The sequence below is a fragment of the Aethina tumida genome, chromosome 4 (assembly GCF_024364675.1).
Source record: "Aethina tumida isolate Nest 87 chromosome 4, icAetTumi1.1, whole genome shotgun sequence".
In the NCBI taxonomy this organism is placed as follows: domain Eukaryota; kingdom Metazoa; phylum Arthropoda; class Insecta; order Coleoptera; family Nitidulidae; genus Aethina; species Aethina tumida.
The window spans coordinates 28,704,969-28,725,890 of record NC_065438.1 but is presented as its reverse complement, the minus strand read 5'-3'; the positions used below and the strand labels follow the sequence as shown (position 1 = coordinate 28,725,890).

General features: G+C 30.6%; 1 protein-coding gene across 4 annotated transcripts; it reads left to right on the top strand.

Annotated features, from left to right (window-relative positions):
- Window positions 1-344: 344 nt before the first annotated feature.
- LOC109596774 (trichohyalin) lies at window positions 345-19,913 on the top strand. Of its 4 annotated transcripts, none has more exons than XM_020012365.2 (9): window positions 345-695; window positions 1,792-1,848; window positions 16,389-16,558; window positions 16,619-16,804; window positions 16,857-17,003; window positions 17,241-17,381; window positions 17,559-17,711; window positions 18,050-18,202; window positions 18,388-19,913. In XM_020012365.2, the coding sequence occupies exons 2-9, from the start codon at window positions 1,815-1,817 to the stop codon at window positions 18,460-18,462; spliced, it is 1,059 nt and encodes a 352-aa protein (XP_019867924.1). In that variant the 5' UTR covers window positions 345-695; window positions 1,792-1,814; the 3' UTR covers window positions 18,463-19,913. The 4 variants fall into 4 exon arrangements, with proteins under 4 accessions (XP_019867924.1, XP_019867933.1, XP_049822558.1 ...); XM_020012357.2 differs by lacking the exons at window positions 345-695; window positions 1,792-1,848 and adding exons at window positions 10,442-10,685; window positions 14,041-14,118; XM_049966601.1 differs by lacking the exons at window positions 345-695; window positions 1,792-1,848; window positions 17,241-17,381 and adding exons at window positions 10,441-10,685; window positions 14,041-14,118.
- The last annotated feature ends 1,009 nt before the right edge of the window (window positions 19,914-20,922 follow it).

Below are 20,922 nucleotides of genomic sequence, written 5' to 3'. Positions count from 1 at the left end.
AGGTTATTATTGTTCGTTTTTAGTTCATTGACTGTCTGTTAATGATCGTTAAAAATGATTCATCTCTAAGGTCAAAGAAACTGCATCATCCGAATATGGCAAAACAACTTTTAGTGAAGCATGAGCAGGCAACCTTTTCTCCTCAAAGATTTAATGGAATTGTACCGAAAACGGTTGAACCAATCCTTGGAAATCAGAGGATTGTTTCACTATTCAAATATTTTAAGACGGTTGAAACGTCATTTCGGTAAACATTATAATTTAATTTATTTAAATGCTTTTTACAAACATGTTATTAGTATTACCCTGTTCAGTATATGCTGGTGATATCAATTAATGAATCTAAATATTTAGATTATCCATAGGTGACTAGTGCTTAACTAAGTAAACTGATTCATCGGAAGGATTCTCTTTGTTGTTGTTACAAATTTAAAATTTTAAATTTGGAACGATCACATATGCAGTCCAATCACAGTACGATATGCAGAACTTGTGACCAATGCACAGGCCGTCTTCCCCACTAGAAAAATAATATAGCTGTTTTGTCAGATGTTTATAAAAGAACAACAACATTAACTGCCATTCAGTTCTTTGGTTCCACTTTAGGTATCCTTTCTTCAGCCGTTGTGCACTGGTTTTTAAAGTAGTGTCTGGTGTTTAGCCGTGTTTTTACCAACGTCGGAGTTACTACTTGTGTAAGTTTTATATTAGATCAATTTATTAATATTAGATTTTTTAATTTCTTAGTTATAGTTGCATATTTTTGATGGTTTCATATACCATAATTGACTGACAAACATATATATGCATAGTATGTGCAAACCTGTTGCATATCTCCTTGAAATATACACAAAGAACGTACGTTTATATGATAGTTCTTTGTGCTGCCATGAACTAGACTCGTCACAGAATAAATAACTTTGTGCCTATTTTTAATAACAACTACAAATAATATTTTGCAAAGAAATTTTCTATAATATTTAGGATTTAAGTGACAACGACGGTTGGCTTATTCAAATTCAAGTTTTTAACGAACAATAACGTTTTTATGTTCATATGTCATTTGGTTTGATCACAATAAAAATGATTTGTTTAATGACACGAATGGACGATTAATATTTATCATTATGATACTAGTTGTCAACATGAATAGGAAAATGCCAGTGAAGAAAAAACACCAGACCCAAACAATAGCCAAGTTTTTAAGTATAATTTATTTTTTCTATTATTTTCATTCGCTAAATTATTTATAAATTGGCATTAAAAAGTATGTTTTTCAAATGAATGACATAAAACATATAAAAATAATAAATTCAAGTTAGACTGATATCTAACTAGATTATTTATTCTTAAGAATGGGTTACATTTTTGATTTTTTTACTGGATTGGTTAAATCATGTCTTTAATTTTTATTAGTTTTAGATTACTATTTTCCTCGTGTACTATAAATTTTGTAATAAAGAGTTAAGCTTTAATCCATTTCAAATCATCAAATATTATCGTCATATATTACTTTTGTGGTAAAAAGTAACTTTTTGGTTGAAACTGAAAATGGATGTACTAAAAAATATACTAATACATTACTAATTTGTGCTAATAATAATTAAAAAATTTAGCAAAGAAAATATAGTTTTAAATTCGATTGTTTGTTTTGCTTTAATAATTGCACAGTTTTTATTTACTAATTATCTACGTAAGTGTGAAATAGTGAGATTATTGACACACTGATAATAAACGTTGCGATTTATTATGAATTGTTCTACATTAAAATTGAATATCTCTATTTCACAGGTTTTTATTTTCCCAAGAGAAAAATGGCTGAAGTCGCTACAGCTCAAACATCCGAATGTAAGTATTCTTCAGAGTCGTTGACATGGCCTCCGATTCGCTTATAAAGGAAAATGCGTCAAATGTCATTTCTTCATGAAAACCTCACTTTCCAACTTCATTGTATATTCAGGAAGTTAAGCACTGCCGCATATGTTTTGATCCTACGCTATACAGTTTTTTTTCTATGTAAATTAAACTTGGGCATAAACAAATAAGAATAAAGAGAATGAAAAATAGGTCATGTGTGCCTTTGTGAAGAGGTTTGTGGTTTGACAATTTTATTCCTATTAAAAAAGCAATTAGTGGTACGTGTGTGTGGAACGTTTTAACAATAAATTTAAATATTATTTATTTTAGTGGGTGACAAACAGTGGCGGCTTATGTAGTTTGAGTCTGATGACACATATTATATATAGAATAAAAATAAAACAAAAGCAATATTTTATTTAGTTGTGCAAGTATTCAAATTAGGAATTGGGTGGTTTAATTCTTTAATTACAAACATTTCGTCATAATAATTTGATACAAAATCCATCACGACAACGACGTTTTTTGTGTTAATAATTTCTTTTGTGTTGTTACCGGTTGACGCCATATCTTAATGAAAAAGAGACACGGTATTGAATTCACCCGATACTCATACGACCATGTAGTTTTTGAAATTAAAAACCGATAATATTCGTGAACTTTGTGTCGGTATTTGGTGATATCTTATTGGTTAGAGGCACGCTGCAGCTTCCTTACAATTGAAACAATAGTCCGGACTTAAAGCGCAGGCGCGGAACCGGAATAGAAATATTCAAGATTTACTAATGAAATGAATTAGCGCGAAAAGGCTTATTTAAAAGTGGCTATGGAGAACAAAATATTCATTGAAATTTAATGTAGAACTGTTATTGCTTGTTCAATTTATCGGTTTTACAACGTATTACCGTTCTACCTTTGTTTGAATATTATCTTTTATTCTACTCTAAAGAATAAAAACATAATATTTTTAATGTTAACCTTATGTAAATAGAATCAATTTCATAGGTGAGGCACCACCTCACCTGCCTCATTTGAGTAGCTGCCACTGGTGATTGTTAATGTTGTCTTGGATTAATTATAGCATGGAAAAATATGAATATACAGATTAAGCATTTCTTTATTTCAACATTTATCTATATGAATAATTTTAGAAACTCATAACCGATGATACAAGCCCAGGCTGTATATGTATAAATTAATTATCAAAAGATAATGTTGCAAGTTTTTGTTCAATTTTATTATTATTATTATGAATGAAATAGAATATTTATAGACAATGTAATTAAAAAAGAATACAATATTGCCTGCCGGATATCAATCTTATAATTTTACTTCGTCATCACAGATGTTCATCTTAATTTGGCTATATGGGTCATTTAAGTTCAATCCTGTTCAATCTATTATTCATTAGACTAATTTAATAAAAAATTTCTTATTCCTTTTTTTAAATCAGTACCATTTAGGGAACTAGTAATCTTTCCAAAGGAAGATTTCATAATGATTAACCTACATCGTTTTATCAAATATTACTAATTCTAACCGTCTTTAATGGTAGTGTTTAGAAAACTAGAAAATACCCATAAATAACTTTGTACAATTCCATGGAATTGTACATTATGTAAAATTAAATAATAGATTTGATAACTGACGTAATTAATCGTTTGATATCGATTATTTCGTTTCGTGCCTGTAATAGGCCCGTCGACATTCGGTCGATACATTGTACTGACGCCGAAATAGTTTTGCAAGTGCACTGCAGCATTGTTGGGTGTTTCTCTCCAACATGCGTTCGTCAGTCTGTTGAACCTTGTAAAATGCAACTAACAATGGAGTATTTGGGGATACGAACGGGGAAGGGTCAACAATGACACGTTTAATTTCACGCGGCTATTAATTCTGGCTGGTGACTCCATGGCAGGCGCTACGGCTCATTACAGCCTTGGTGCAGGTCAATTCGCACATCTCTGGGGCGGTGAACGCTGGACACGTATTAGATGTAATTGTTGGATGTAAACTTGCACACTCGCATGTATTCTAATTGGTGCGTGACAAATTGTCAATTTAATGGAAGCTATTCAATAAAAAGGAAGTTCGAATGCCTGATGAAAATAACATGCTCTCGTTAAAGTACGGAAATTAGCTAGAGTGCAGATTAACTATGTAGTTAATTAATTTACTACTATTATATAACCGAGTATGTTAAAGTGCAACAAATTGTTTTGGTTCTGACATTTGAGATGGGACTTGATTTCATATCTAAATTAGCAGTCACATTTCCTAAAATTCCGACGATTATTTAAATACTTTTTTCTGTAGTTTGATGTTTGATGGAATATCAATATCAGAACTATTGTTTTGTTATTCTAAATATACACTAAAAGCAACGTTTGATCTTTAATGAGTGGAATGACTAGGTAAAGTGCAGAAAATATAAATTCCATATAGTACAGGCTGATTCACCTAACGTATGTTACGTATTTATGGAAATTTTTATAGCATATATAACTTGACTTGATTTACTTTTCTGTTTTTGAACAAAATTTAATTTCTGATTTCTCCAGTAGTTATGTAACTTTTTTATTTTCAATATAACGCCCTGTTTTGTTAAATTCTACATATAATTACAAGTAAATTGTCCTTATTTTTTTTACGTGAAAATTTAAAGATCTTTATAAATTAATTATTTTTATTTTATTTTCTTAAATTTCTAATATTCCACTAGAACATAAGAGTACTTAAAAATAAGTACACCTTTCAAAACTTATTAATAACATTGGTTTAATTTACATTTTTTCTGTATACCGAAAATTGTCCTTATTATTTTTTAAATCACTGTGTATGTATAATGAATCTATTGACACCTCTTTAGTAGATTCTACCTATTAGTCCAACAGAAATCAAGATAAAAAACGTTAGTTTGTAACAAACCTTACTCTTCACAAACCGTTCAAAATTTTCTCCATTGACCTGCAAGCAAACTTGGGTCCGTCTTATCCAATTTCGTTGCACTATATAGATAGACAGATAAAAATTGTTTGGGTTACAATAACTGAAACTTTAATATTTTTGATCTCGTTTTCTGTTGGACTTTTATTAGAATTTTTTTAAGAAATCGATTTATAATTTAGAAGTATTTATCGGTTTAAAAATTTCGAATGAGTTATGAAACACCCTGTATATGCATATCAAAATGAGATGTGGTTTAGGTAAATGGTACGGACAGAGGAGAGTTTTCGTTATTCACTTTTCGGTCACTTCCGGTTTTTTGCTCACCCTAAGACGTACAGCTTGATCGTGAAATTCATCAAGATTTTCAATAATGAATTAAAAAATATTCGTCATAATAAAATTAAAAATCTCTGCTACTCTCGTGCAAAATAACATTAGTTTTTCTTTGTAAGTTCCTGGAATGGAAACAAAAAACTTTAGGCAAAATATAATAATTAATGTTTTTGAGCCATACGTATAAGTTGAACTTTAATCTTTAATAACTTTTAAATGAGTCAATTTAACGAAAAATTATTTTAGATTTTTTTTGAAGATCGACAATTTGAAATTAATTTTGTTCCTGACTTATTAATATTAAATTATTTAATACGTATTATTAATTTTTGTATGAGGTTTTGAAGTATGCAAGTATGTGAGAAAAAATTGCTCTTATCTTATTGTTATATTGTATTTTATTTTAACTAATTACTTACTTATTCGAGTCGACTAAATCATAGAATAAAATTTTAAAGTTATTTGAGAATATCAAATATTAGTTGTCACAATCAGATAGTGCTTACTAAAATATTTAAAAGAAAAATATAATAATGAATGATATTATTACTAGATATAATTTATCAGAGCTTGATCTTCTGAGCACTAAGAATAAAACTATTTATGAGAATTAATTCATTAAAAATATATTGTTTAAGTATATAAAGACAGTATATACCATTTTGTAATTATTCATAGCTGTATGTGTATATCTAACATATAATGAATAATGTGGCTTTCTTACTGTGATTAAGTGATCTTTACTAGTCAAAAAATTATTTATATGTAAAAATTTCTCGTATCTAGAAAGCTCTTTAAAAAGGTTAGATGATAAATTTACTTTTAGTTGTTTATTTACTGGTGCAACAGTGTGATTAATGACTATTTAATCATTTACCAGCATTGACATTATCAAGTCAAGTCGAATCGAAACCAATTAATATTTTATTAATAATGATTTTTTAATAAAAAATTCAATATTTTTTATATGAAATTGTTTCTAGGTATCTTCAATTCTCCGTTTCAACAGTCAAGTAAATATTTTAAATTAAGTACATATTTGTCTTACAACAATACGTAACTATATAAATTGTGACATATCCGAAATACATTTCTATTAAGACCGGGATTACTACATATGTACATACATCTTACTTTGTTTCATCGTGTGATAAATAATGTTCACATATAAACTGATGGTACCCAGAAACAATTACACATTAAACAGAAAACCTGGATAGATACTTGACCAAATAGAAGTAAACCCCAAACGAAATCTTAAGATTTTCAAATATTGATTATTAGTTAATTAGTAGATTTTTCTACGAAGACTACGACAAATCGATGAATGAAAAAATATACTTTTCTCACCAGGTTAACTACTACCATAGGACTGTGATAATAAATGAATGAACATTAGTTTTTCTTTTATTTATTTAATTCAAGTTAATAAGTGTCATTTATAGTAGCTTTCTTAAAAAAGTTTTTACAACTGGAAAAAATCTTTACAGTTAGAACCATAAGTGGTAGTTGTACATAATGATCTACAGATAAATTTCATTGTTTAATTGTTCGGTAACTTTTTTATTAATAATAAATAAATAAATTAATTCCGATTTAATGTGTTCCTTGAATATTTTTCTAAATAGTTGAAATGTCGAATTTAATTTGGTACCCCCTAATAAAATCAATTAGTATTTAATGTCTTAGTTCAATTCACTTTATAACTTATTCTTTTTAATTTGATTTTCGGTTGGAAAGGTTTTTTAAAAAAAATTCCTCTTTTGTTAAGCCCCTAATGTATCAAAATAAAGGTTGTCGCCTTGATTTCTTTCTTAGGTTCAATTAAATCATTAATATAGACAATCTAAAGGCCGTTGAAGTGGAATTACTTCATTTTTAAGAAGACTCATCACATAATTGTTTAATATAAATAAAATACAAATAATAAAATATAAATAAATTGTCTGCGTTTCTTCAATAACTTGAATTTCGTATCGTCTAATAAAATTAAAAAAAAATCCACTAGAAATATTTGGAATTTTTTTCAATTTACTTACAATTTGTTTTTTTTTATTTGTTGAGAAACTTTTAAGTTCTTTTAAAATTACTTGTTTTATAAGTTCTCTTAATTCGATTTAGTTCTTTTTGACATATTGGAAGGAACTTATCGTGAATCAATTTTATTAAAAATCTGTAGGAACTAGTGATCTAGTCTTTATTAATAAATGTATTTTATTTATCTAGTTATAAATAATGAAACACGTAACTCTAAAAAAAATCAACAAGATAATTTAATTAAACCTAAACATTTTTCCCGGATAAATAACCTAATCAAGCGAAATTGCGTGAACATTTCAGACATATCGAGTGGTTCAGCAGATCCTGGGGTCGGAAAATATGGCGTCGCACAGAGCGGGGAAGTAATAGCTTGTCGACATGTCACGGGTTTTAATAATACGTCATTTCTCGACACTTGCCAGACAAAACGAATCTGGCTCTAAAACAATGCTAAACTTTTCCATACGAATTTAGCGTGCCGCATGATGGATTAAGATCGTGTTTGATCATTCGCGCCATTCCGAAACGCTGTTTCTGTGGACGATTTCGTGATTTAAGTAACTGCTGTTTAGGTTTTATGAAATATGCTTCTGCAAATTATTTCGGAATGTTTTTTTTAATTTTATTGGAATTGAAAAAAAGAATATACATCTCTTTAAAATATCGTTATAATATGCAACTTCTTTATTACAAATAAGAACCATAATTAAATTTGTCTTTAAAATCTTTAAAAAAATCATTTTTTTTTAGATATATGATATTGCCATCTATTAAACTTATGGAAAATAGTTTTTTCGGAGGTGATTATGATAAAGTTACACAATCAATATTTGATAAAATTATTATTAACATATTTTAACCACTGATAATTTGTTTGAAAATTAGTAATTATGATTATTTACGTATATGAATTGTGTTTTATTTAGACTATGTCATAATTGTACAAATGAGGACATCATCAGAACACTTGTTTGAGGCTATGGTTCTCAGATATTCCATGATTGTTATAATTTACTTATCTTTGTATTATTATTATTATAAAATAAACAGATTCAAATTTGTGAGGTGGGACAGTTTACTCATTAAATCGAAGAACAAATACTTTACGAAATAAAAGTAAGCCCGAAAGGAAGTGACAGGAAGGTTTTCTTAAATTATCTGTAAAAGGTTTTATTTATTTCCATAAAAAATACATAATTTGTCAATATATTTCATAGATAGACATTATTAATTATCCCGGAATTTACCACAATTATCATTATATCTTAACCAAAGATCATTTAATATATCACAAATTATATATTTTTGTAAAATTTGATTTCATCATTATATTTTTTAAGAATGTATCTTACTCCGTAAAGAGTCTGTGGAGAGTTTGCACCGTTTGACCACAAATATTGAATAAAATAAATATTATACATTTCTTAATCTGTCATATTATGTTATAGATAACAATATTCATTATAACGAAATTTATATGAAATTTCCGACAATTTAAAGGAACATTAAATTATGATTTTCGTTTAAAATAATGAAAGTATTATATCTTGAAATTTTAAATATATATATTTTTTAAGGAAATATCTTTTATTCCATAAGTATAGCCAAATTACTTCATGATCAACAATATTCATTATAAAATTAATTTTATATGTTTCAAATTATATTTTATTGAAAAGCTCGATTTGTTCATCAATTTAAAGGAGTTAAAAAAATTGTACTGCCAAATATCTGTTATTTGTAGATATTTCCGACGGTTCTGCCTTCTCTGGAAATACTGGTAACAGCTAAATTCAAACAATTAATTAGGAACATATTACACCAATTTTTTTATACCTTATTATGCGTTTTAAATTCATGGTCGCTGATTTTGAGACAATTTTTTGTGATACGAATCATTGTTCTCATATACCAATCTTTGGGAACGGCCCATCCATCACGCTGATCCGGTGTTGTGGCGACATATGTAGATCGTAGACGGAATTGGGTGTGAACCGTCGTCTTTCAGTCTGAAGCCCTTCCTCATGTGCGTGGGGGAAACGAAGGAAACGAGACATACTGACTCATGTAGGTAAAGGTCCCCTTGTTCTCGACGGTATCGCATTAAAAAGTCGCTCTATTTCATCCATTTACTACTATTTCCACTTATACAATGTAATGTTTTATACATTAATTTAATCAACAGTTGATGGACGAATTGTGTTAATTTCATGTGTGATATGAATGAATAAGTTGGCACCTCGTTGCAGGAGTGAATTTTAGCGCATCCACCTTTATTGTGAAAAAGTTCTTTAGATTATATATCTTATTCTATCTATTTAATTATTTCATTTATTATTTAAAAGAACTAAGATCCATTTAAAAAATACCCATAGAGAGTGTGGAAACAGATTCACAAAGCAAAGGTTAAACGAAAAAGAGATAACAAATATGAAAATATATGTTACTTTATGTTGATCAATAGTGAAATGTCTTATTTATGTAAATTAAAAAGTTATGAAGGTGTGAAAAGTAACCACGGAGAGTATAGAAGTTTCCGTTAAGAAATACACAAAAAAGAAATCCATTAAAACTTATGAGGAAGCAACAAATCAAAAGGAAAAGCTGAATGCTTATATAAATTAAGTGAACCAACGTGGAATTACTTAAACGAAATCTTTGTAAAATTTACTGTGGGGTTGGTCATAAGCTAGCTCAATTGTGACGATGGCCCCATAAATCTGTTGAGTCGGCTAATTTTCCTGTATTTCAAATCCAGGGAGTTAAATATAATCATTCTATTTTTTTAATCTAAGTAGTTCGTTTTTAAGGTATAAAAACATAGAGATAGGAAAGATTCAACCTTTACTTTTATAAATCATAAAATAATTATTTGATACTCACTCATTAAAACATTGTGACTCTACACATCTTTGTCTTTTATTTCAGATATCACAATCTATTCATATTTATGCATAAGAAAGATTGAATAATTAATAATAAATTGTTTATAAAAATGTGATAACCTAGTCTAATATGCGTCGATTGTAATTAGTCATGGCGCGTCTACGCCCTGGCCTCCCGTACTTCTCTTCCTCGTTCCTTGTGCACGCGGAACGGGGTTCGAAGGCGCCGCTATGTCGGCGGCGTCTTGGTCAACGTGATATTCGGAGTCGACGCCGCCACCGCTTTATTCCGGATCGATTTGGGGGCGGCGCGCGTTTCTGTCGTGCGCCTTGTGTCCACCACACCTGCACATCGCAGACTGATTTTGCCGGTCCGCATATATAGAGCCGGCGTCGTACGAGACGGAAATTTGATTTTTTTAGTTAGAGCCAATAGAATTTGTTGTCCTCTTACCTGGTCGGAAGCGATTACGAACGTCGCTGCGTTATTTTGTATTAGCGAAAACGATTTTTTTGTGAACGTTTGACCTTAACATACCGGGAACATGTTGATCGGCATCGTCAGGGAGTCTGTTCTGCAATGCTTCTGTCATACGTGCAGGGCGCCGCTACCACCTGCAGGTAAGTAACCACGTGATGAAAAACATGCTTTCACAGTAAGTACATATCTTAAGATATATTTTAAATTAAAAAACATATTTGTTTTATGTTTGGAAGTGTGAACTGCATAAAAACTTCTCAAGTGACTATTACAAACTTATGATTGTAATGAAGATTTATTTTTCCCCTTTGGTATGTAGAAATATATAAATACGTTTATAATTTATTAAAAAAAGAAATTTTCCTTTCTTTTATTTGTACTTTCTTGCCATCCACGGTTTATCCAAACGTTAACTTTCTTCACTTTGAAACTAAGAACTTTTCGTATACTCTTCTTCTTTAGCATTTTTATTAAATTTTTATTCGTTTTATAATTTTTTTGGATGTTTTACCTTGCATTTGTTATAATTGCCTTGGCTTGATTATACGACAAATATGAACCCAATCGATTTTCCATTAGGGTGTCGGTTTATTTTTAACGTAATCACATAATGGCATTCAATAAAAGCCAATATTAGGTGTACGCGTTACTAATATTTGTTTGTATTAATTTTAGACGTTAGCATTGAAAATAAATCTTCATTCAGTATAATTTTTAGAATCTTTTAAGTATTAGAGTTTTTCAGTATGGTCTATAGTTCTTGAACAACGTTTAATTTACTTTAAATGGCATACGTATCGAATTGATTTGATAAAAGTGAAATTATTGATCAGGTGGAATTCCCAACAAATTGCAGTATTCTATATGTGGATAAACTAATTGATAAATTTTCACTTCTTTCTTGGATAATTTTTTAACCAGTTGCTCTGTATGGTAAAATGAAAAAAAGACAATTTGTAAAAGTGATTAAACACTTAAAGAATAACGTAGAAATAATTAATATCTGTTGATTTCACTTCTTTCGACTTTTTACTTATATTTGAGTTTTATTAATCAGTAATTTACATCATCAATACGCTTGTTGCACCAATGTCAAGGGAATTATATTGGGGAAAATTGCGTGACAAATTTCCATAATTCTATTTTTCAAAACAGAATTACAACTAAAGTGGGCAATCTAATCAGCTGTTGGTTATGTGTGAGTAGATTTAAGTCTTGAATATAGAACTTTTATGACTGTTTGGCGCCAGACTTCTGTCTGTAGATTCATTTGATAAATGATACATTCAGGAATTTAAAAATTTCGTTCATTACATCATACATCATATTCATTTGCACCTTAATAAATTCCTAACAAAGTTGTTTATTTATCTCCTTTAATAAAGTCTCTGCAACAAATTCATTATTTCTAAATGGAGAAAAGTTTTTATTAGGATTTTATAAATGGTTTACCACCTTCATTGTTTTAGCGTATAATTCTCAAATTTAATAAACATCAACGCAATGTATCACTACTGCCACTAAGTCCTTTTATTCGCTTTAACGAGGCAGCTTTGTGTCTCCACAATTGTTAATGGGTTTTAACCATTTTTACCACGTGACTCAAATTTTATTCTCTGCAGAATTCCGCCCCTTATTAAGTGTTTTGAATTAATTAAAATTCCACATGTATGACATTACCGTAAATGGGACACAGGAACTAAACGTTTTCGTAAATTTGGATTTTAATTCTTCATGTTCCTATTTTGCTCCACAAAATGCTGCTGTGAATGTGCTGTCTGAAATTTTGACGACCTATACCACTTTTATCTGCTTCACACTTGCGAACTTAGTCATCACCATAAATCCTACGAACATTATTTCATGAAGTATACGGAGTTTTATTGGTGTACAGTTATGCTATTTTTGTTATGACTTGGTCGGTGTAATTTTAAAACAGTCAAAAAGGAGACCCCAGTAAATTTTAACATCAAAGAAATTTATCCCTTTCGTCCCACCTTCGTGGGCCACGCTCAATTGGAACCACTACCCGATCCAGCCGCTAGACTTCCGTTTACGGATGTCGTTTCTCTCTCGCGCGCCCAGCAACAGCGCCCGGGGCCGATGACTCATCCCGGAGTGAGAGTGAAACCGGGAGGGGTGGCCTCTGGGAGGGGAAAACAGGAATCGGCGGCGAGGACCCATTTTGCGTTCTCTAAAGGACGTGTATCCGACCTTGAGAGGTCGGTAGAATGACCAGCATATAAAGTTTCTGAAAGGCCATGAAATTGGCTTATCTGAGATGTTATTGATATAAATTAAAGGTTACCCGTTTTAGATTTATTTTGAGATTCCGTGTAGGACTATCTGAATTTTAATGTTATCCAATTTATCTTAATATGGTTATACCGAGCAGTGTATACATCCAGGTTGGTTGCGGATATAAGAGGAAAATAGTGACATTTATCAAGGAAATCTTTCAGTATTGATCGATACGTAAAAAAATTCACAATCAATATGGAAATCAAATTATCAATTATTTGGGTCTCCATCTGCAGTTTCCGTCTCTCGAAAATTACCTTCACCCTTATTTAGACCAGACACGTACCAGACGAAGGACCGTGGAAGTCGATCGAAATGCGCGACGGGAACGAGACACAAGATGGATACAGGCTAGTCGCATTGCGTGGGGGTAGAGAGGGGGGTTATTGTACCCTCTCCAAAGTTCACGTTGGTCTCCCGGCTGTATATTGGAGGAACAGAGTGTAGGGGAACGGTAACAGATGGACCAACGATCCGGGAACCTGCTAACCCGGAATCCCCCATTTCGTTCACTGTCTGATGTGTTTTAAGACCCTTTAAGACGCCCCGTCGGTGCTGTCTACTTTATTCATTTAACAAGTTTAAATATAGATTACTGATTTACTGCTGAATAGGGATGATCAAATAATCTCATTTATCTGTTATTCATTTTCTGATTCACTTTTAAAAAAAATATATTCACTAAGTTCATTTAATACAATTAAATCTATGAGATCAGACTTGGGCATATTTGAGGCACCTACTGAAGAGTGTATAAAAGATAGAACTATTAAGTAGACGCTAAACTTTCCTCTATAATTCTAAATGTCACAAAATATTGATTGAGAACAGAACTAATTGGAAATATTTTAAAAAATATATATTTAAACTAGTGAAGCCATGAAAATATTGTATATATGTTATGTATTTTGATAGGATTAACTATAAATAACTGAATATATCGGAAATAAAAGTGAATATACGATCTTTTAAAAACGTTTTAAAATTTGTCATGATTGAAATGAAACTACTCGTCAAATTTAGTTTAGTTAAATATGGCTTCTTGAAATGGGATCCACCTTAGACCACAAAAAGAGATTATCTAATACTTAAAAGGTTGCTGTTAAAAAGATTGTGAAAAACAAAACATCATAAGTTTGTCCAACGCTGAGTTTTATATCTTATATTTTGATAATAAATTAATATGTTTTTCAGTATCTAGGAGACAAATTCCTATTACTAAGGTGAAAACGAAACCAAAAACCATCCAACCTAGGAGAGTACAATTTGTCAGTAAGTGAACAGACTGAATGTGTATTAGTAAAGTTTTTTATTTAATGTAATTATTATTTTTTTTAATATTGAACCTTTTATTTTTGTTTATTTCTGTACTGTTGTTTAGTTTTGGAAACTGAGATTGATCTATTTGTGAACAAATTACGTGATGCTAATTAACAATAGGTGATAATTATAGTCATGTGTGTACTTAAGTGATTTTATGCTGTTTACAATAATTTCTGATACAGGTTAGTGTTCTCGTAATGTGTACCTTCTATTTATAAATATGAGAAGTATGTCGTGGATCTCTTTATGCTGTTGTCCATATGGCAGGTATTATATTATTATACAACTATATGTTTCTATTATTTCATCTAAATTTGACGGTAAGAACATAAGTGTTTTAAAAAACCATTATTATTCTGGAAGTTTTCCTGTACTACATTATTGATTGTACTACATCTCAATAAATTTTATCGTTCAGAACAAAGCAAATATTAAATTACTTTCATTTTCGTGGGCTGGTCGTGCCCATAAGAGGAAACATGTTCTTGTAGACTTGAAGATATCTTTCTGTCTTGGTATATTTACATGAAACTGTTTGACCGTAAGTACAGTAATCTATGCTTATGGTTTGTTATTGATTTTGTGGTGGAAATCTGACTGGATACATTTCAATGCAATAGTAATATTGTAGTAGTATTTTAGTCGATTTCAATTTTTGAGAATAAAATGATAACATGAAAAACATGAATCGAAAAATTGTCTTTAGGCAATGAACTATCGCAACCACTTGTTTCCCTTTTCCGAATCCGAGAGTGTGGAATGAGAAACAAAAGGAAGTGGAGAAACCTAAGGGAGGGAGAGATGCAGCCTTTGAATGAGGCAACCATTGAGGGCGACTCCTGCATAATGGGTTGAAGCTCACGGACATATAACATTAAAAATTTATTTTGTTTTCAGTAATAGCATAATTATTACTTCTTTCATAAATTTTACATGGTACAATTTAACAACAAATTTGTAATTATTTAGTTTATAGTATTAAAATATTCCCATACCCATATGTATTATTCTACAAGTTATTAGTTACCTCTTCAATTGACTTTTACGTTTCAAAATTAAAGACATATATGGGAAACAACGAAGACTACTGTGCGGATAAATCTTGTGGGGATGCGTGGCGCCGCGACGCTTGCAAAAGTGAAACTCGACAGACGGCAGGGTGTCGTAAAACGACAGAACAGCATCGATTTTTTTTACGCTGCGAGACTAGGGTTTATGACGTGGGTGTCTGAAATACTTGATCCTGCGGGTTGTTCTTACCCTCAAAGGCAATGTGATTCAGCGATGCTGCCACCGCCTTGTTTAATTCACAGTGACATTAAAGCACTTTGTTGTAAGCCATCCTGAACTTAAATATTTCAAAAATATTACAAAATTTCATCTTTCCATATAAATAAAAAGTAGTTCCTATGAACATATTCTGTGAATAAGTTATTTAGATGTATTATTTCTGTAAGTTTCCCATTTTAATCTTGAGTTTTTCCTTATAAATCCTTTAACATAAAAAAGTTAAATTTTCGGTATGTGTAGATCACTTGATGATTTATAAGCTGGCATTAAATTGGCATCTTGCCATCTTGCATAAGTTTTTGTAGGAGACCGCAATGCGGATAATCTTACATAGGACGTTTAAAAATTTGTATACGGGTACAAATAATAATGTCCTATATAAGTAATAATTTTGTTTTATTAATAAATAATATTCTTCAGAAATAATATTTTATTAGACTTATATAAGTTAAAACAATAAATAGTCGCCACAAACTTTACAATTTACTTTATTTTGCTTAGAAAACGATTCCCCCCATTCACGGGGGAATAGCGTCCAATTGACTTCCTCATAAACAATTGACGAGTACGTCAGGGGTGACTTGCCCGTCTGTTGCTTAGGCCTTATCGATCCCGACGCCGTCGGCCCGCCAGCATCGAGGCCGTAATGTCTATACGTGCCCACGACGCCTCAAAGTCTACCGTACTGGAGCTAGAACGGATTTCATGGCATGCGGTGGCAAAGCAAAACAATAAAATTCTTTTTAGTACACCTGAGGCACTGGATTAAATAAAGTTTAATTGAAAATAACCGTCGGATATCTACGGAATAGGCAATCTTTAAAAATAAATTCGAATAAAAAATTTTTTACATAAGACAGTTTTAGTTAAAAGGACTTTCTCGTAATGGTTTTGCTTTCACTTTTTAAAAAGAATATTCATTATTTCAGCTACTGAAGTTAGATGTCAGGAGAAGACCAGAGGAGGTTTACGCTATGAAGTTATTCTCGGCGAGCCCGATGTTAAGGCAATTCCTCCGAAGAAACAATTGTCACCGAAAAGCAGTATGTCGGTACAAGACATTGAAGATAAGCTGAAGGCAGCGGAAGAACGCCGACAGGTACAATAACTCAAACCATCAACATTCCTTAAGTTTATGTCTTGCAAATTTTTATTTTAGCAATTAGAATCCAATAAATTGGCCGCAATCACAGCGAAAATGAGTAAAATCGAGGAAGCGTCACGTAAGAAGGATGAACAAACGAACCTCTTCATATCGCAAACGAAGGAGGCTCTAGAAAAGAAAATAGAAAATCACACTGAGAAAAGAGAAGCGTATATTTCTGATTTAAAAACAAAGCTTAAAGTAAGTCCCCTTATATCTTTGTTTTGACAGAATTTTAATTGGATATTTTAAGGATCACATTGAAAACGTAGAAAAGACTCGTTTGTCCCTTGAACAGCAAACAGATGAGGTTCGGTCAGCCATTGAAGATAAGTTGAAGACGGCATCTGCTCAAAGGGACGAGAACATTAAAAAGATGCTGGAACGTCTTAAGGAGCACGTGAGTATATTTTTTGATTAGTTTAATTCTTTTCAAAATTTTTGGCACAATTCATACTCATTGTAGCCACTTTTCACGTTGTTACACGAAGAGAGATCATCATTTATGCTAATCCTGCTTAGATCTTAAAATTTTATCAAATCGATGCTCTGAAAAATGATGGTCTCTTTTTCTCGTTGATCACTTTCATCAATATCATCATGCTTTTGCATGTGTCTGTGCGTTGCGGCATCGCAGGAAGAACAAGTCCAAAAGGTGCGGCAAACCAACACGGTCAAGTTCCAGCAGTTGGACGCTTCTATCCAAGAGAAACTGGAATTGGCCAAGAGCAGAAAGGAAATGCTTGAACAGGAACAGAAAGAAAAACTTAGGAACCACGTGAGTTAGCTTTTGTATACATCATCATGTTGTTTACGTTATATAATATATGAATTATTACATAAGTACTTATTGTAGTCGACTCCTTAGTTAATTTGTTTATAAATTTAGCTTTTAGCTTCATGTAGCAGTAGTTAACGTTTTGCTTGTTTTTTTTTGTCCTCATAATTTAATTAGAATATCCGCCCCGTCGAGCTGAAACACTCTATTAGTACAACAGAGGAGGAACGCAAAACTGAGGTAACCGCTCAATTAGAGACCAAATTGACCATTGCGGAACAAAATCGTGAAAAAGAAATCCAGAGGAAACTCGAGATTGCAAAGAAACACGTGAGTAAATCATCCATTACATCTCACTTAAATATTTTATTGGAATTGGAAATTTGATTTTTTAATTCGATTATTGATTTTATGCTCTTGTAAAATAATTATTTTAATACAAATATTAAAGAAATCATTAAAAGACAATAAAAATATAAATTTTCATATACACATTGATTTGATTGAAAATAAATTAATCAATATTAATTTAATTTATTCACTTTTTCAATTAATTTTAATTCAATCAAAAACATTTATTTTGTATTTTTATTTTTCACAATCTTATTTATGTATTTCTTCATTACTTTTATCCCACCACACAATCACACTATCATTGTCTCATCCAGCACGAGCACATGGTCGAAGTCAAACAAAGCATTGAGACCAACGAAGAGAGCCGTAAGACTGAACAAGTAACCAAGATAGAGACTAAATTGGTTACTGCCGAACAAAACAGAGAGAAAGAGATGCAACGTAAAATGGAAACCATCAAAAAGAATGTATGTATCTAATTGTTGTTGTTTTTTAAACGTTTTTATATTGAAATATAAAAAAATAGTGAATATTTACAAAATTGTAGAATCTTTTTTCAGTTAATATTTTAAAATACTTTTATATTTATTTATTGTTTTAGAACAGACACACGATTTAAAATTTGCATGCATTAATTGCGTTTTATTTTCAGGAAAAACGAGCTGAAACTGTTCGCCAGAACAAGGCCAATATCATCGCTAATAAAATGACTCCTTCGTCTGGTTAAGGAGTGTTTACCACAATTAGTGTATAGTTCATTTTATTAACAGTATATTATCCGCTTTAAATATAACAAAAATCTTACCCGAATCAATATTATACAAATATCATATAAGAAGGAATTATCAGTAGTTATATCTTCCTTCTTAAATTATTGCTTTTTAGACTGAAGAAGTTGTGATTTTTTACCACTATTCTTTTAATATTTAGTTTGTATTTTTATATGTATTGTATGTTTATTATAAAAATGCTCATGAACTTGATTTTATTTCATTTTGCGTTTATGTCACACGATTTGAAACGTTCTAATATTAGTGAATTAAGAAAAGTGTTATATATTTTGAAATTGACCAGCTAGCTTAGCCAAGTGTGAGATATTTATATAAATATAAGGCTTTGAAGTGAATTAAATATTACTAATGTTGCGCACCTTTTTTCACATGTAGCTAGGAAAATAAAAAATTGTAAGATAACTTTATTTTTTAAAGATGTACAAGGTTTCTATGATTGACGAATTGTCGGACACGGAAGTAAGTAAGTAATAACAAAAAGTCAGCAAGTTCTACCGCCATATGTGTAATTATAGTTACAAAGAGATGTGGCTAAGAAAAATATTTGTAAGTTGAAAGTAAACATCTGTTTAATATTCATATTGGGACATGTGGTGTTAGAGTTAATACGTTTTTTAAAATTTGTAGATTTTGACGTTACTTAAATTTGTTATAACCGAGCTGCCGTTTATATTTTGTCCTCATGCATATCAGGAATAAATAAATGTCGACTTTAATGCAAATCGTCATTCATTTATTTTTGATAATGCTGGACTAGTATAGTAATCGATTTTCAATACTGCCGTTGCTTGTAAATCACTACATAAGAGTGTTTTACATATTTACCAAACTCGATACTCGTATAAGGTTTGCTTTCTGTTTACACAACTGTATATAATATAAGAATTTGATTATTTGCAGCTAAGATTATTAAATTTTACCGCATAATGCTGCCTTTTTGTATGAACGCATTTGGTATGACTGATGAAATTGTGCTTCATGCTGTGAGATAATCATTAATAGTTTAGGTTTATTCAACTATTATTTATGGGATTGCACTCATATATGTTGAACAGGCTAAACCGTTTATTATCTATACTAGCTTATGTGATGAGTTTTCCTTATAAATTATAGAAAAGAAAAACAAATATTGAGCTAATATTGTATATTTGTAGCATTTGTGTAGTGTTGAAGCAAAATCACCAAGTTCATATTGTTAAATACGCTTTAAATACAAACTTAATATAAGGATCGATATTATAATAAAATTTAAGTTCATTGTGGCATAATGTTTAAGTTGTGTTTTGTTTATATAATATAGAATATAAGGTGTTATGTAAGTTAATTTTTAGTTTTTAAATATGTTTTAATTTCATACTAATGTTGCTTAATAAAATTACAAAAATCATTTATCATTTATTTTGTTCAATAATATGCAAATAATCATTCATAACAAAAGAAAACAGACAAACGAATAAGTTTGGAGTTTATCTTTTAGTAAAATATACACTCTTAGTGAAAAATTGAACTTTATTATACAAAGAAAATATGAAAACAATTTAATTTTAAAAATGGAATATTAATATATTCCGTTCTTTTTTATATAAGTTAGTTACTTTATTTAATCTTGGGTTATCCACCTTTATTTTAAATTACAGCCTCAAGGGGTGGTCTATTATTATCCTACATTTATAAAAAAAGTTGGCATATGGTATGACATATTTTTCCAGAATATCTAAAATATAACTACGCTCAGCATTACTTACTTATCCACGGTAAATGTCAGCTCTCGGCCAAGAAAAGGGGGTTGTAAATTAACGTTGTTGAAATAATTCAATACTTAAAGAACGCATTTTATGTTTTGTAATTACGATTTCAATAATCTTGTTGTTACACCCGTTGTCTTAAAGTTGAAAACTTCAAAAAACCATCTTCTGGTGTGCTCACTATTCACCAAGAACCGTTGCAACATTCGAGAAATTGCTACCTGTAGGCTGTCGTGTCACTTATAAAACAATTTGAGCATACTCTTCATGCGTTAGATTTCTAAACAATGTAACCTCTTTTGACAATATACGATATATAATCGAAAAAGAGATTGATATTTTAAATAAAAGGAGACGACGATAATTAACTGGTTTTACTAATTTACTAGGATTGGTATATTCGACATAAAATATTTTCAACAAAACTAAATCTCAAGTTGATGAATGATTTTAATTTTTTCTGTATTAACAATAATATTAGCAAATCAAGTTACTACTGGTTGACGCCATCTGATAAGTTGAGATGCAATATTGAAAACCTTTCCATAATTGAATCCACCAGTGGAGTTATGTCACTGGCTAGAGGCCCCCCTCAGCTTCCCACTTATTGTGTGTTCAATTGTCCGTTTTTATAACATATTACCCTTCTAC